Genomic DNA, 17,856 nt, shown 5'->3' on the forward strand with positions numbered 1-17,856 from the left:
CCATCCCGTATTAGTGCTTTCAAGTATTTTTACTTAAGTACTTTACACCACTGCACACACACACACACACACACACACACACACACACACACACACACACACACACACACACACACACACACACACACACACACACACACACACACACACACACACACACACACATTGTTGTAATGTTGCTCCCCCAGACCCAGACTGTATGGCTTTTCTGGGACTGTGGTATGGATGATGTTGCTTCTTTAGAATGAAGTGTTTTGAGTTTTGTGAAGAGGGTTGTTAGTTTGTACCCCAGGTTATGATGAAATTTCCCACAGTGTTCCAGTCAAATCAAATCAAATCAAATTTATTTATATAGCCCTTGTACATCAGCTGATATCTCAAAGTGCTGTACAGAAACCCAGCCTAAAACCCCAAACAGCAAGCAATGCAGGTGTAGAAGCACGGTGGTTAGGAAAAACTCCCTAGAAAGGCCAAAACCTAGGAAGAAACCTAGAGAGGAACCAGGCTATGTGGGGTGGCCAGTCCTCTTCTGGCTGTGCCGGGTAGAGATTATAACAGAACATGGCCAAGATGTTCAAATGTTCATAAATGACCAGCATGGTCGAATAATAATAAGGCAGAACAGTTGAAACTGGAGCAGCAGCACGGCCAGGTGGACTGGGGACAGCAAGGAGTCATCATGTCAGGTAGTTCTGGGGCATGGTCCTAGGGCTCAGGTCCTCCGAGAGAGAGAAAGAGAGAGAGAAGGAGAGAATTAGAGAACGCACACTTAGATTCACACAGGACACCAAATGTGAGTTCCAAATGTTCCAGTGTGAGTAAGGTCCATTCCCGAGGACCCCTCGGTAAACCCTGGCCTTCTCTCTTTCTCTCCTCTCCTTCTATACTTCTCTCCTCCTCTCCTGTCTTACTCTGGCCTCTCCTCTCCACATCTGGTCTCCTCTCCTCCTTTGGTCTATTCTCCCTATTTCCTCCTCTCCCCTTTTCCTCCACTCCTTTCTTCCTTTCATTCTCTCCTTCTATCCACCTCTTATCCTCTCCTCCTCCTCTCCTCTTCTCTGGCTTCCCATCCAGGCCCATACTGGTGTGTGGACACTGTCCTCCTACCATGGAAACGAGCAGCTATTTACACTAATTTGCAACAGAAAGCGTTGTGGAGGATAGCGACAGTTGGGAATGTACTATTTGGTGTCTTTCCCTCTCTGGCCTGTGTAAGTGGTAGAAGTGTCATTATTTAGCCTATGAAGAGAAGGAGAGAGAGGAGAGCAAACAGGACTGAATGACCCTCAGGTTGGACTGGCTCTCCTCTTCACTACCTCATTAATGCTTGAAGCGTTCAGACGAACAACACATCAAATGGTGGGCCCGACCTTAGGCTACTACTCTCCTATCCAGCTCAGTTCACTTCCATGGAGATCAGCTCACAGTTAACTTCTGAAATGGACTCCGTTTAGAAGTATAAGGACATGAAAGGCGTGGCGCTGGGGGAGAGGAGAGAAGGGATTTATTAAAACAGCAGGACAGATGACGGTTTGGCGGTTGGACTCGAGCCAAAGAGGAACTCGGAACGCACCCATTCGTAGCCTGACAGGATTTAGAAACCTCAGGTGGGGACTGGACAGCTATTCAAAAATCATAACAAGAACATTAAACAAGATTGGTGTGTATTTCATCCAATATATTGGCAAAAACATTTTACTACACTTTTTAAATTAAAGTCATGATCCTTTGACCCCAACTGCCTACATAGGATTTGAAAATCTGGATTAACGGTAGGAGGATTGATGTCTTCCACCACAACCAAGGCAGGCAACTGTGTCCAGTTATCATCAGGCTTAAAGTGAATGGTGTTGGAGCGTTTACCTTCATGGAGCCAGACCCTAATCTAGTCACGGCTCAGATTATAGATTATTGTGCCTGACTGAGTTCCTAAAGTAACAGGACTATATATTCATTAAATGAACTCTCCCTCCAGACAGAGAGGCTGCTGAAGCCTTGAAGAGTCGTGAGTAGGTGTGTGTGTGTGTGTGTGTGTGTGTGTGTGTGTGTGTGTGTGTGTGTGTGTGTGTGTGTGTGTGTGTGTGTGTGTGTGTGTGTGTGTGTGTGTGTGTGTGTGTGTGTGTGTGTGTGTGTGTGTGTGTTATAAATGGAGAGGCAGGGCCGTCTTGGGGACTCGGCACTGTATGACTTTGTCAGTGATATAAACCTCATGGAGATTCACCCAAAGTCCACTTCGGGTTCAAAACAGCTCATGGACAGCTTTCTCCCAGTCACTGGCTACCGGGGCCGGTACTACAACCTCTCCTATGTTAACGGGAGCCACCGGGAAACAAGTACAAGCGAGGGGGAACAAACCGGACACGGACATCCCCTGCATGAGATGGCCACAGGGAGCACATCTGCCTACACCTATTACAGCCCAGGCTCTTTCTCACACACATCTCACACACACACCTCAGACACACACACCGGGCGGTCGAAGCGGAGGCGTGTGATCAATGTGGGCCAGCGTCAGGCGGCGAACGTCCGGGAGAGGAAGAGGATGTTCAGTCTCAACGAGGCATTTGATGAGCTGCGGAGAAAAGTACCTACCTTTGCTTACGAGAAGAGGCTGTCACGCATCGAGACGCTCCGCCTCGCCATCGTTTACATCTCCTTCATGACGGACCTGTTAGAGAACACCTGACCTGATCAGGATCACAAAGATCCATCAGGGTTATCAGAGCCAGGTCGATTAATCAGACTGGTTAGTTTGATTGATGCTTCACCTCGGCATCGTTTACAACTCCTTCATGACAGACCTGTCAGAGAACACCTGTCCTGATCTATCAGGGTGATCAGAACCAGATTGATTGATTAATTGGTTAATTAATCAGATATTCAGTTTGATTACATTGATTATATCATATCTATTTATAGAATATAAAGTTTTAGAATGGGGCTATGGTTGTCAATTAACATATATACATTTAATATCAAATAGCTATTTATGCTGTTTTTATAGTGTTGTAGAAATGTGTTATTAACATTATCCCAAGTGAAATGATGTCTACCAGAGCAACAACATAAAACACTTGTTTTGTTTTAATAGGTAAAACTGGGTTGATTTTCATGGATTTAATTATAATGTGAAATCAAGGAGATTAGAAAACTTAACTGATGTTATAAAAAAAACATGTGGGTTAGGGGAGGGAACAACAGGATCCACCCCAACGGGGTTAGTCTGTGCATAATAAGGGGATCCAGATAGGGACAGATTTACTTCTCATGTTTATGTATCTATCGAGGTGCTAATTGTATGAGAGGGTTTCATGGTAGAGATAAAAATGTTGGGTAGGAGGGTGATTAGAGAGATTTACCCAGAGGATGCTGGTGGGAGGATTATAGGAGGATGGGCTCATTAGAATGGCTGGCATGGAATCAATGGAACGGTATCAAACACATCAAACATATGGAAACCACATGTTTGACTCCGTTCCATATATACCACTCCAGCCATTACAATAAGCAAATTCACTTTAATCCTCCCACCAGCCTCCTCTGGATTTACCACTTAGGGAAAAGTTACCTCGTCAGAACCCACTGTGTGTGTTTGTGTTTGTGGGTGGGTGGGTGGGTGTGTGTGTGTGTGGAATGCCCGGGTCAGCAACTTAGCCCTCTCTCCTCCTTTTATATGAGAGAGTCCGCCACCTAATGGCCAATACAGTCCCTTTAGAAAGTATCCCTTGTCTTTTTCCATATTTTGTTGTGTTTCAGCGTGAACTTAAAATTGATTACATTTAGATTTTTTGGTCCCTGGTCTACACACAATACCCCATAATGTCAAAATGGAATTATGTTTTTTCAAAATGTTTACAAATTAATAAAAAATGAAAAGCTGAAATGTCTTGAGTCAATAAGTATTCAACCCCTTTTTATGGCAAGGCTAAATAAGTTTAGGAGTAACACTTTGCTTAAGAAGTCCCATAATAAGTTGCATTGACTAAAAGAGTGTTTAACATGATTTGTAAATGACTACCTCATCTCTTTACCAAACACATACAATTATCTGTAAGGTCCCTCAGTCAAGCAGTGAATTTCAAACACAGATTCTCACACAAAGACCAGAGAGGTTATGGGTATGCTTGTAATCGTTAAGGACTGGGGAGTTTTCCAGGATAAAAAAGAAACGGGACGGAGCTAATCACAGGCAAATTCCTGGAGGCAAACTTCAGTCTGCTTATCAACAAACACTGGGAGATGAATTCACCTTTCAGCAGGACAATAACCTAAAACACAAGGTCAAATCTACACTGGAGGGTACTTACCAAGAAGACAGTGAATGTTTCTGAGTGGCCGAGTTACAGTTTTGACTTAAATCTACTTGAAAATCTATGGCAAGACCTGAAAATGGTTGAATAGCAATAATCAACAACACATTTTAAAGAGCTTGAAGAATTTTGCAAAGGATAATGGGTAAATGTTGCACATCTTAGAGACTTTCCCAGAAAGACTCCTGTAATCGCTGCCTATGGTGCTTTTACAAAGTATTGACTCAGGGATGTGAACATTTATGTAAATGAGACATTTATGTATTTCATTTTCAATAAATGTAAAAAAATATCTAAAACACGTTTTCACTTTGTCATTATGGGGTATTATGTGTAGATGGGTGAGAGAAACAAAACATCTATTTAATCCATTTTGAATTCTGGCTGAATCACAAGTCATAGGGTATGAATATTTGAAGGCACTGTATAGGCCTAATGCCCATGTACATTTATTATTGAAGGCCTTTCAGTAACACCACTTTTCTGTGTCTATACAGGATACCAACCTCAACTTAAAAGGTGTCTGTGTCTATACAGGATACCAACCTCAATTTAAAAGGTTTGTGTGTCTATACAGGATACCAACCTCAATTTAAAAGGTGTCTGTGTCTATACAGGATACCAACCACAACTTAAAAGGTGTCTGTGTCTATACAGGATACCAACAATTAACAAGTCAATAACACAGTACAAAAAAGGGGAGTCTATATACATTGTGTGCAAAAGGCATGAGGAGGTTGGCGAATAATTACAATTTTGCAGATTAGCACTGGAGTGATAAATGATCAGATGGTCATGTACAGGTAGAGATACTGGTGTGCAAAAGAGCAGAAAAGTAAATAAATAAAAACAGTGTGGGAATGAGGTAGGTGAAAAAGGGTGGGCTATTTACCAATAGACTATGTACAGCTGCAGCGATCGGTTAGCTGCTCAGATAGCACATGTTTGAAGTTGGTGAGGGAGATAAAAGTCTCCAACTTCAGCGATTTTTGCAATTCGTTCCAGTCACAGGCAGCAGAGTACTGGAACGAAAGGCGGCCAAATGAGGTGTTGGCTTTAGGGATGATCATCAAGATACACCTGCTGGAGCGCGTGCTACGGATGGGTGTTGCCATCGTGACCAGTGAACTGAGATAAGGCGGGGCAGTCAGGTCTGGAGTGAACCAAGGGCTGTATCGGTTCTTGGTTCTGCATTTTTTGAAAGGAGCATGCTTATCTAAAAACGTAAAAGGTTTCTGTGTCTATACAGGATACCAACCTCAATTTAAAAGGTTTGTGTGTCTATACAGGATACCAACCTCAATTTAAAAGGTTTGTGTGTCTATACAGGATACCAACCTCAATTTAAAAGGGTTGTGTGTCTATACAGGATACCAACCTCAACTTAAAAGGTTTCTGTGTCTATACAGGATACCAACCTCAACCTAAAAAGTTTCTGTGATTGTCACAAATGGCTAATTTGCATAATTATTAAAGGACATAAACGTTTAGTCTTTCTCATTTTCCATTAGAAAACAAAACTATACCATTCATTCATGATCCATTTGTGGGTTATATTGCAGAATTTATCGACGTGGGTGGTCTTATGACAAACTCATATGACAAAGTATAGTTTGGGCCCTGTGTGTGTGTGTGTGTGTGTGTGTGTGTGTGTGTGTGTGTGTGTGTGTGTGTGTGTGTGTGTGTGTGTGTGTGTGTGTGTGTGTGTGTGTGTGTGTGTGTGTGTGTGTGTGTGTGTGTGTGTGTGTGTGTGTGTGTGTGTGTGTTTGTGTGTGTGCGTGCGCACTCACGTAGGGTTCACTCTGCGCCTTTCTCCTCCACGCACATCCAATGTTTGCATTGCGCTCCTGCCGTCCACCACATCAGTGACCTGCTGTGAGCTTGGAACCGCCCTGTGAGCTCCCTTGGCCGGCTTGCTTTTTAACCTGATCCACTCTCACGGGGTCCCAGAAGGGGGGTCTGAATCACTTAGCCGCATACCTTAGAGCAAAGCGAAATAAACAGCCAAACTTAGGCTATGTAAAAACTGCTGTTTATCCTCCTCTGTTCCTATAGAAATGGCTGATATTCTCCCTGGCTTGTCTTTTAGTACAATGGTGCGGAATAGGTCATATCCCAGCTAGCACATTTGGTTCCTTGGAAGTTGTGGGAACTTAAGTGTTTGGTTTCTCATTTGTTTGGCAAACAAAACTACACGTTTCCTGACCAGTGAACTTGAACCTTTTGAGAACGAAAGTGAAAATGTCACCTGTTCTGGGAATGTTTAGGTTACAGGGAGGTTCTGATTCCCTGAAAGTTCTTCTGGAAGGTTTTATTAACTTTCTGAGAATGGAATTTATAGGTTATTTGAAAGTAATTAAATTACGTTCTGAGAACATGTTTAAATAAGACTTTTAATAACACTGCTAGCTTAGTTCGGGCCAACGTTTTTTAACTCCAATCACAGATAGCACACATGGAAAGGAATTTTCTTAGGCATTAATCATGCAAACATTTATTGTGGCACAGCATCAGTGAGAATCAAATCAATGATCTCCTGTTCTCTATCTATGGAATTAGTCCACTGCGCCACCATAATGGAGCTAGCATTGCATGTTTGTTTTTTTACTCGTATAAAGCTGTTTATTTTAGTCTATTCAAACAGACCCCATTTTAAAGGAAACAAGTGCTCTTTTTTTTAACCTTTATTTAACCAGGCAAGTCAGTTAAGAACAAATTCTTATTTTCAATGAAGGCCTGGGAACACTGGGTTAATGGCCTGTTCAGGGGCAGAACGACAGATTTGTACCTTGTCAGCTTGGGGGTTTAAACTCGCAACCTTCCGGTTACTAGGCCAACACTCTAATCACTAGGCTACCCTGCCGCCCCATTAAGATCAGGGCCCATATCAGGGCCCAAATTATCTCAGAAAAGGTCCTAAGAATCCTGTTAAAACCTGTTTTAAGACAACAACAAAACTCCCAGCTCAGAGTCTGATTTAGGGATGATGAAGACACTGCTCAGACAAAGTTAGAGCTAGGAGTAAATCAACTCCTAAAAGTTTATATCAGCTGATAAACACGACAGATTGAGGTACGGCAAAGGAAAGATAGTGATGCCGCTCACTGACAGTGTTGCAAATGATTGGGAATAACCAGTTGCCAGCTGTGAACTCTAAAGAGCACACTTCATACAGCGCAGTGAATGTGACTGTAGATAAAATATTGTAGTGTTTCTCCTCCCAGTGTGTGTCTGTAGAACTGACGGAAAGATAGAGAGAGGGAGCAAAGAGAGAGACAGAAAGATGGAGTACTTATTTTCCACCATAATTTGCAAATAAATTCATTAAAATTCCTACAATGTGATTTTCTGGATTTTTTTTCTCATTTTGTCTGTCATAGTTGAAGTGTACCTATGATGAAAATTACAGGCCTCTCTCGTCTTTTTAAGTGGGAGAACTTGCACAATTGGTGGCTGACTAAATACTTTGTTGCCCCACTGTACATATGAAATGAGTAATGTAGGGTATGAGAACATTATATGAAGTGCCATTGTTTAAAGTGGCTAGTGATACATTTAATTACATCAAGATGGTAAGATGCATTAGATGGTATAGCGTACAGTATATACATATGAGATGAGTAATGCAGGGTATGTAAACATTATATAAAGTGCCATTGTTTAAAGTGGCTAGTGATAAATTGATTACATCAATTTGTCCATTATTAAAGTGGCTAGAGTTGAGTCAGTATGTTGGCAGCAGCCACTCATTGTTAGTGATGGCTGTTTAAAAATCTGATGGCCTTGAGATAGAAGCTGACTCTAGTGCCCAAAAGCATGGACAGCGCCACTGAGGACTTTCACCAATTTTAAGTAGTCAACTACATCTCAGAAAAGGTCCTAGGAATCCTGTTAAAACCTCTTTTAAGACAAGAAATCCCAGCTCAGAGTAGGTTTTAGGATTATGTGGCCAGACAAACTTTGAGCCAGCAATACATTTAAACAGGAAAGTCAGTTAAGAACAAATTCTTATCTACAATGACAGCCTACCAGTGAACAATGGGTTAACTGCCTTGTTCAGGGGCAGAATTACAGATGTTTGCCTTGTCAGCTCAGGGATTATGAACCAGCAACCATTCAGTTACTGGCTCAATGCTCTAACCACTAGGCTACCTGCCGCCCCAGGACAGCTTGAGGTAAAACAACGATCAGGATGACGCTCATTGACATTGTTGCAAATGATGGGAAATAACCAACCACGGTAAGGCATCGCCAATTGTGAACTCTGTAGCACACTTCAGACAACCACAGTGAATGTGACTGTACATACAATTTTGCAATGGAAAAACGTTTGATGTCATTTTTGCCTGACACAATCACTTTGCCTACTCTATTATCTAATATGTTGGCATGCATAACCTTTCTTTTTAACCAATTCTGATGGTTGTTACAAGTGGAATTTGGACAATATTACAGTTATATCAACACACTCGTCACTCCCGTTTTAACAACTCTAAATCGCTTTGACACAGTAGGCATCAAGTCACTTGCCAATAATGCTGCACAAAACTTTTGAAAGGTCTATAATTTTCATTAAACTCAATCAAAGTTAACAGAACCCCTAGATGCCTTCATTTGCCAAATGTATAGGCATGAAGTGTCCTAAATATCTGTCAACTAGGTGGGACTCTTATGACTAAAGAGGCTTCATACATTGTTTTTTTGTTTTTACCAATAAGAGTATGAATAAAACGTCCCTATTCTCAACACTTAATACAAATGTTCTACTCTGAGACGCTTTGTGGATACGGACCCAGGTCACCAGGAGGGATCAGCCAATGAATTATCCTCATGAGGAAACATTCCAGAACTCCAGGTAGCAGGTAATCACCAACCTTGGCTTTATACCTGTGCAAACCACGCACTCTAGGTGGCAGTGTGCACACTTTCAGTTTGTTTGACAACTCATAGAAATAGTAGAAGATGAAAATTGGAGACGGACTCATTACAGTACCACAGTAATCGTAATACCCATAAAACCTAATGGTCAAACAGGGAAATGGTTTTAATAATTTGTTCACCATTCATTTTTCCCATAGGGGATTTTAGAAGCGCTGTATTTCGTTTAGACTGACCCTGTGTGATGTTTTGATAACCGTGCAAATCTCTCTAGGATATAGTGACTTTTGTCAATGTATTCGCCTGTATTTATTCCCCCAAAATTAAATGCTAATTAGTTTCTAATGTGGGTGTCATAAAGAACCACAAATGCCATGATGATCTGGACGAGACTGCTGAAGGTAAGAATCTCTGGATTAACTATCTAATGTTAGCTAAATGTAGTAATTAATAAATTGGCTAGATTTCTTTAAATTGACAATTCTGTGAACTGTTTATTTGATTTATTTCACCTTTATTTAACCAGGTAAGCTAGTTGAGAACAAGTTCTCATTTACAACTGTGACATGGCCAAGACAAAGCATAGCAGTTCGACACATACAACAACACAGAGTTACACATGGAATGAACAAAACATACAGTCAATAATACAGTAGAAAAAAAAGAAAACAAAGTCTATATACAGTGAGTGCAAATAAGGTCAGAATAAATTGACAGAATACCTGTTAGCAAAGGTGTTAGCTAGAGATGACGTGCAGGAGCTTGTAGGGATTTGTAGTTTTGCATGACATCTACTTTGACTCTAATTAGTGTGTGGCTTACCTCCCTGGTGCTGGCAGCAGAGCCTGGGACTATATTCAACTCCACCCTTGCTTACTGTGTGACCCTGCTGGGGCCCTGCCCACCTGGAAAGAGGTAAGCATCCTCACTCTATTCATTCAATTAAAATGGCTTTATTGACATGGGAAAAATATGTTTACATTGCCAAAGCAGGTGAAATAGATAATAAACAAAAGTGAAATAAACAATAAAAAATTAACAGTAAACATTACACTCACAAAAGTTCCAAAGGAATAGAGGCATTTAACATGTAATATTATGTCTATATACAGTGTTGTAACAATGTGCAAATAGTTCAAGTACAAAAGTGAAAATAAATAAACATAAATATGGGTTGTATTGATAATGGTGTTTTTTCTTCACTGGTTGACCTTTTCTTGTGGCAGCAGGTCACAAATCTTGCTGCTGTGATGGCACACTGGTATTTCACCCAATAGATATGGGAGTTTATCAAAATTGGATTGGTTTAAAAAAAAATGAGGGTCTGTGTAATCTGAGGGAAATATGTGTCTCTGATAGGGTCATACATTTGGCAGGAGGTTAGGAAGTGCAGCTCAGTTTCCACCTCATTTTGTTGGAAGTGTGCACATAGCCTATATTCTCTTGAGAGCCAGGTCGGCCAACGGCAGCCTCTCTCAATAGCAAGGCTATGCTCACTGACTGTGTACATAGTGAAAGCTTTCCTAAATTTTGGATCACTCACAGTGATCTGTCACTGTGTACTCTCTGTTTAGGGCCAAATAGCATTCTAGTTTGCTTTGGTTTTTTGTTAATAGTTTCCAATATGTCAAGAAACTATCTTTTTGTTTTCTCATGATTTGGTTGGCTCTAATTGTGTTGTGCATCTGTCTGTCTCTGTGATCTCTCTCTCTCTGACTCTCTCTCTCTCTGACTCTCTCTCTCAATTAAATTACATTATATTCAAGGGCTTTATTGGCATGGGAAACATATGTTAACTTTGCCAAAGCAAGTGAAGTAGATAATAAACAAAAGTGAAATAAACAATAAAAATGAACAGTAAACATTACACTCACAGAAGTTCCAAAATAATACAATTATTTCAAATGTCATATTATGTCTATAGTATACAGTGTTGTAACAATGTGCAAATAGTTGAAGTACAAAATGGAAAATAAATCAACATAAATATGGGTTGTATTTACAATGGTGTTTGTTCTTCAATGGTTGCCCTTTTCTTGAGGCAACAGGCCACAAATCTTGTTGCTGTGGATATGGGAGATAGATATGGGAGTTTATCAAAATTGGGTTTGTTTTTAAATTCTTAGTGGATTTGTGTAATCCGAGGGAAATATGTGTCTCTAATATGGTCATACATTTGGCAGGAGGTCAGGAGGTGCAGCTCAGATTTTCCTTAAATTTGGGTCAATGGTCAGGTATTCTGCCACTGTGTACTCACTGAGAGTACACAGTGGCAGAATACCTGACCATTGACCCAAATTTAAGGAAAATCTGGGCCACATAGCGTTCTAGTTTGCTTTGTTTTTTTGTAAATTCTTTCCAATGTGTCAAGTAATTATATTTTTGTTTTCTCATGATTTGGTTGGCTCTAATTATGTTGCTGTCCTAGGGCTCTGTTTGTGTTTTGTGAACAGAGCCCCAGGACCAGCTTGCTTAGGGGACTCTTCTCCAGGTTCATCTCTCTGTATGTGATGGCTTTGTTATGGAAGGTCTGGGAATCACTAGCTTTTAGGTGGTGCTAGAATTTAACAGCTCTTTTCTGGACTCTCTCTCTCTCTAGTGCCAGCATACAAAGGTGTAAGGTATAGCCAATGTTACCAGTGGGACCCTGAATAATGCATCTATGTGGTAACTGGTCAGTCACTGATCAATCATGTGATTCTCTCGCTCTGCAGGTTAGATGGCTAGTTGTCAACAGAGGCTGGTATGGAAACCACATGTGGTGTCCATGTGTTTGATACTGTTCCATTTATTCAATTTCTGCCATTACAATGAGCCCATCCTCCTATAGCTCCCACCTGCCTCCTCTGGCGTTCAACCACTTGTCAATCATGCACTTGATAGTTATTTGTAACTTTAATTGATTTTATGTTGAGAGAGACATAGGCTTTACTACACTTTCATAGGTAGCTGTCGTGTATGCAGTCCATCAAACAATGTTGTGGGCCCGCCTATCTGCAAAACAGTAGCAGACATTCTATTTTCCCACCGAATATAACATACAATCATAAATGTTGATTATGTGTTTCAGAGAAAGTATCTGGCTCAGTCGCAATTGTTAAAGTAGTAGATGAGAATGTTTGTAGATTCAACAACACCCAGTCACGGGTGTGTTGCTTGCATCATAACCCTTTTCAGCCAATGAGAGAGCGACGTCGAGAAAAGGGGTGCCGGAGACGTAAAGCTTGTGCAACATGGCGACTCTCCGAAGAGACTACGGAGAGTGGAGATACAACCGCTTTTAAACCAGAAAATCCATATATTTGTGCCTTGTACAATGTGGCGGGTTTAGCCCAAGCTACGACATCTACAACATTGTAAACGATGTTTGCAGAGGTAAGTTCATACTCTATAATTTGTTTTCCGCGCTGGGCAGTGACAGCGTTGAGTGACAGCAGCCAAACAGCTAGCTAACCGTTTAGCATCCGACCACAGGTAAACATTGGACGATGAGCACCGACAGGCTTGTCTGTTTTGAAAAAAACAAAACCTCCTTGCTCTGTCAGTTAGTCCAGGATTAGATAGCTAATACGATGAGCTGAAGTTATCCTTGGTGACAATACCGTGCTGGAATAAGCTCTCTGGCTAGGTGGAATAACCAACGTTATGCGTTTACATTATTATGAGTAACGACGTTGCTAACAGGAGAATCTCTTCAGCTCAACTGATTCAGGTGAGAATGGAATGGGCGCGTCCCAAAGTAGTTATTAACTAGCTGGCTAGTTAGCTGGTGGCTAGCCCATTCAATAGTACATTCTTGGGCTCGGTGGCTAGCAACATCGATGTCAATTGCCCCATTTGCTTCCTAGCAATATAACTTAGCCTGCTAAATACTAGTAACGTTAGCTAACTTTAGTAATGTTAATCAGTAACGTTAAATAATTTTATAGCACAACCTTATCAGAGTTAGCTAACTAGCTATGTGTCTTTCTGATTTGACATATTTAACCAACTTACTAGCTATCTAAGTAGTTAAGTTACTTGTTACTGTTTTGCCCTGTTCTGTGTGTAACATTAGCCATTTTGATGTTGGCCAGCTACATTTTGGTAAATACGTGACGTTTAGTCTGCCTGCCCCATCATTACATTATCTGGCTCACACCTGGAACTGTCACCAGTCAAGTTTCTGGTACCTTCAGTCATAAAATCTGTTATGTAGGCTAGCTATGTGTTCCAATTATGCCTATGCGGCTGCAACTACATTTCCTATGGTATTTAATTTAGCTAGCTAGCTACATGCAAAGTAGCTACAGTTCTCATCAAAGGGGTAATAAGTAAGAGTTAGTATCCAGTCCCACTTCCTGTTCCTTCAAATGGGGTTAGTCAAGTTTCTATCCAGATCAGACCGGTGTCTGAAATGGATGTATAAATGACTGCCTGTCATGTGGAGTTGGGAGTTGTGTTCGTTCAGCAGTACTTCTCATTACTCTAATCTGTATTGTCTAAACTGACAGTGTTTTCCATTCCAAGGGTTTTATCTAAAGATAATGCTCTACGCCCATTGAGCCTGGTCTGTTTGACTAGACTACTTACCGGTAATGTAGTTATAACTGCTTATAAAGCAACTCTCTATATAGGCCCCTACAGTTCTCTGGTAACTAGGCCTACCTACCAGGTAAATATCCAACAGTTTTACCTTAGTATCAAGGCCCTTCCTATGTTGGAGACCTATGGTGTGTGTGTGTGTCTCTGCCCGGTGTGGTAGGTCTAATCTATGTTAGACTATATCTCCTAGGTCTCTGCAGGGAGAGGTATTTTATAGCGCTACTGCTTATAAGTAAGTCACTCTATGTAATGTATGTAATGTATGTATGTATGTATGTATGTATGTATGTATGTATGTATGTATGTATGTATGTATGTATGTATGTATGTATGTATGTATGTATGTATGTATGTATGTATAACTAGGCAAGTCAGTACAAAACAAATTCTTATTTACAATGATGGCCTACCGGGGAACAGTGGGTTAACTGCCTTGTTCAGGGGCAGTTCAACGACAGATTTTTACCTTGTCATCTCGGTGATTCGATCCAGCAACCTTTCATTTAATGGCCCAATGCTCTAAATAGTAGTCTACCTGCTGCCCCCTAACTCTGATTACTATTTGGTCTATATGACCTCACTGGGGTAAGTTTAAGTTGTGGCTGACATGGCACATTGTCTCCAGTTAATCTGGGATGTTATGGAAGAAAGAGGGCATTGTGTTGTGCTAGATATCACACCCAAGTATAAAACAGCATTCTTGTCTCTAACCTTTAGAGTTAACCAGTCACAACCTGAACACAACCTGGAGCACAGTAGCCAGCCTGATTGAAGGGAGTTGGCTGTTGTGGTGTAACTGGTCTTACAGTGTAATATGCACCCTCAAGGATATGTGTTTCTCTCACAGCTAAATCTCATTAGTATGTCTTAATCAAGGCTTAGTGACAGCGAGGCGTCAGTCCATCACGCACGCACGCACGCGCAGCCTGCATCAGTCTAAGGTCACCCTAATAGGGAACTTTAACTGGCCCAGGTCACAGTGCAGTTCTATGGGAGCAGGAGGAGCACGGAGCCCAGTATCCATCATACTGAGGCCTCCCAGCCCTGCTCAGCCCAGCTCCCTCACTCCCCTCTGGGAGCTCCACTCACTTTCTCAGAGGAGAGCTTTTTAATGTTCTGAGCTAATCCCTCAATTACTAACCCCTCACTCATTAAACCCTAACCCCTCACCCAATGTCAGTAACTCCTGACTGTATTGGAGGCCAAGGGGGCTGTGCTGCTGACAAAGTTGAAACATGCATTCGCTAACCTCTGACCTCTTAGCCAGAAAAGGACTGGCCACCCCTCAGAGCCTGATTCCTCTCTAGGTTTCTTACTACATTTCTGGCTTTCCAGGGAGTCTTTCATAGCCACTGTGCTTCTGTATCGGCATTGCTTGCTGATTGGGGTTTTAGGCTGGGTATCTGTATTAGAGGTCGACGATTAATCGAAATGGCCTATTAATTAGGGCCGATTTCAAGTTTTCATAACAATCGGAGATTGGTATATTTGGACACCGATTTGGCCTATTTTTTTTTTTTTTTTACACCTTTATTTAACTAGGCAAGTCAGTTAAGAAGGCATTCTTATTTTCAATGACGGCCTAGGGACGGTGGGTTAACTGCCTTGTTCAGGGGCAGATTTTTACCTTGTCAGCTCAGGGATTCAATCTTGCAACCTTACAGTTAACTAGTCCAACGTTCTAACATCCTGCCTCACATTGCACTCCACGAGGAGTCTGCCTGTTACGCGAATGCAGTAAGCCAAGGTACGTTGCTAGCTAGCATTAAACTTATCTTATAAAAATCAATCAATCATAATCACTAGTTAACTAGACATGGTTGATGATATTACTAGTTTATCTAGCTTGTCCTACGTTGCATATAATCGATGCGGTACGTATCATTGCTCCAATGTGTACCTAACCATAAACATCAAGGCCTTTCTTAAAATCAATACACAGAAGTATATATTTTTAAACCTGCATATTTAGCTAAAAGAAAACCAGGTTAGCAGGCAATATTAACCAGGTGAAATTGTGTCTCTTCTCTTGCGTTCATTGCACACAGTCAGTGTAAATGCAACAGTTTGGGCCGCCTAATTTGCCAGAATTTTACGTAATGATGACATAACATTAAAGGTTGTGCAATGTAACAGCAATATTTAGACTTAGCCACCCGTTAGATAAAATACGGAACGGTTCTGTATTTCACTGAAAGAATAAACGTCTTGTTTTCGAGATGATAGTTTCCGGATTCGACCATATTAATGACCTAAGGCTCGTATTTCTGTGTGTTATCATGTTATAACTAAGTCTATGATTTGATAGAGCAGTCTGACTGAGCGATGGTAGGCACCAGCAGGCTCGTAAGCATTCATTCAAACAGCACTTTCGTGCGTTTGCCAGCAGCTGTTTATGACTTCAAGCCTATCAACTCTCGAGATTAGGCTGGTGTAAACGATGTGACATGGCCAGCTAGTTAGCGGGGTGAGTAGTTGTTCCCCTTGCTCTGCATGGGTAACGCTGCTTCGAGGGTGGCTGTTGTCGATGTGTTCCTAGTTTGAGCACAGGTAGGAGCGAGGAGAGGAACGGAAGCTATACTGTTACACTGGCAATACTAAAGTGCCTGAAAGAACATCCAATAATCAAAGGTATATGAAATACAAATGGTATAGAGAGAAATAGTCCTATAATTCCTATAATAACTACAACCTAAAACTTCTTACCTGGGAATATTGAAGACTGATGTTAAAAGGAACCACTAGCTTTCATATGTTCTCATGTTCTGAGCAAGGAACTTAAACGTTAGCTTTCTTACATAGCACATATTGCATTTTTACTTTCTTCTCCAACACTTTGTTTTTGCATTATATAAACCAAATTGAACATGTTTCATTATTTATTTGAGGCTAAATTGATTTTATTGACATGTTATATTAAGTTAAAATAAGTGTTCATTCAGTATTGTTGTAATTGTCATTATTACAAATACATTTAAAAAAAAGAAATAGGCCGATTAATCGGTATCGGCTTTTTTTGGTCCTCCAATAAATTGGTATCGGCGTTGAAAAATCATATTCGGTCGACCTCTAATCTGTATAGCAGTTTGTGACAACTGCTGATGTAAAAAGGACTTCAAAAAATACATTTGATTCATTTCCCCCTAACCCCTCAGTCACTGCTATTGGTCACAGGGGCTGTGGCAAGGAAGGGAAGTGAAACCTGTATGCCTGCCTCACTGACATACCGGGCATGGAGTGACTTCATGTGGCAGGGAGTTGTGCAATGTCCTACAACTGATTTTGTTTTTTAGAGAGTTTACAAGGAATGCTTTGTGCTGCTTCAGTCTGGAACCCTCAGCTCTTGTATGGAACCCTCAGCTCTTGTCCTGTGATAGTTTGTGTTTGTGAACACCTGCATCATCCTCTCCAGTCTCCACTAGTCTGTAGTCTGGTACAGTAGTATACTGGGGAGTGGAGGCTCTCTAAGTCAGTGGAGGAGTGGGTCAGCTAGCGCAGTCTGTAAGTAGTAGAAGTTAACCCTGTAGTGGTTTAATAAGCCCTGTCATCCTCTAGCTCAGGGTTTGTTAAACTATGGGTCGGCAGCCAAAGTGGGCCCTGGGCACTTGAGGTGGGTTGCGAGTTATGAGAATATACCTAGATTTGCACACTATTTCTTCTTAATTTGGGTCATTGGAGGACGATTAGGGTCCCGGGAGGACTGTCGGGTTGAATGATGGACATTATACAGTGGAGTGTATGAGAGACAGGACAGCCAGGCATGACTACAGGCAGCTATAGGGCAGACTCTTCGCAGCTGTCTGAGGCTATGGCGGGCAGAGAGGAGTTTTTTAAAACGTCTGAGCCCTTTCTGTTGGAATGGTTTTCCTGAACCTTCTTGCTACCGTACATTATCACAGAAGACCAGCATAATTTGTGAAGAGTTGTTTTGTTGTGGCTGGTGAGCTGTCGTTTTGTATTCTCTCCCACTAGTCCCTCTCTGTCTGTCTGTAGCCAGTAGCCATATCATAACTTGGCCTACCTGTCTGTCCCTATATTCAGACAGTGATTGTTCCGTGGCGGCTCCACTGTGACGCTGGTGCTC

At 41.4% G+C, this 17,856-nt stretch overlaps 2 protein-coding genes across 7 annotated transcripts in view; both read left to right on the plus strand.

The window, feature by feature from the left end:
* Positions 1 to 2,146: 2,146 nt before the first annotated feature.
* LOC135551376 (fer3-like protein) lies at positions 2,147 to 2,686 on the plus strand. The gene has a single exon (XM_064982596.1). It carries the CDS (start codon positions 2,147 to 2,149, stop codon positions 2,684 to 2,686), a length of 540 nt encoding a protein of 179 aa, XP_064838668.1.
* A 9,718-nt stretch (positions 2,687 to 12,404) lies between these two features.
* snx13 (sorting nexin 13) overlaps positions 12,405 to 17,856 on the plus strand; it is a 29,338-nt gene continuing 23,886 nt past the window's right edge. For 2 of the 6 annotated variants that reach the window (XM_064983225.1, XM_064983227.1), the window contains exon 1: positions 12,686 to 12,900. In XM_064983225.1, the coding sequence (XP_064839297.1) occupies positions 12,850 to 12,900 (51 nt within the window). In that variant the 5' untranslated portion in view covers positions 12,686 to 12,849. Of the gene's footprint in view, positions 12,564 to 12,685; positions 12,901 to 17,856 lie in introns of those variants that run through there. The other 4 variants (XM_064983228.1, XM_064983229.1, XM_064983226.1 and 1 more) reach the window with 3 other exon arrangements.

Source organism: Oncorhynchus masou, chromosome 13 (genome assembly GCF_036934945.1).
Source record: "Oncorhynchus masou masou isolate Uvic2021 chromosome 13, UVic_Omas_1.1, whole genome shotgun sequence".
Lineage (NCBI taxonomy): Eukaryota > Metazoa > Chordata > Actinopteri > Salmoniformes > Salmonidae > Oncorhynchus > Oncorhynchus masou.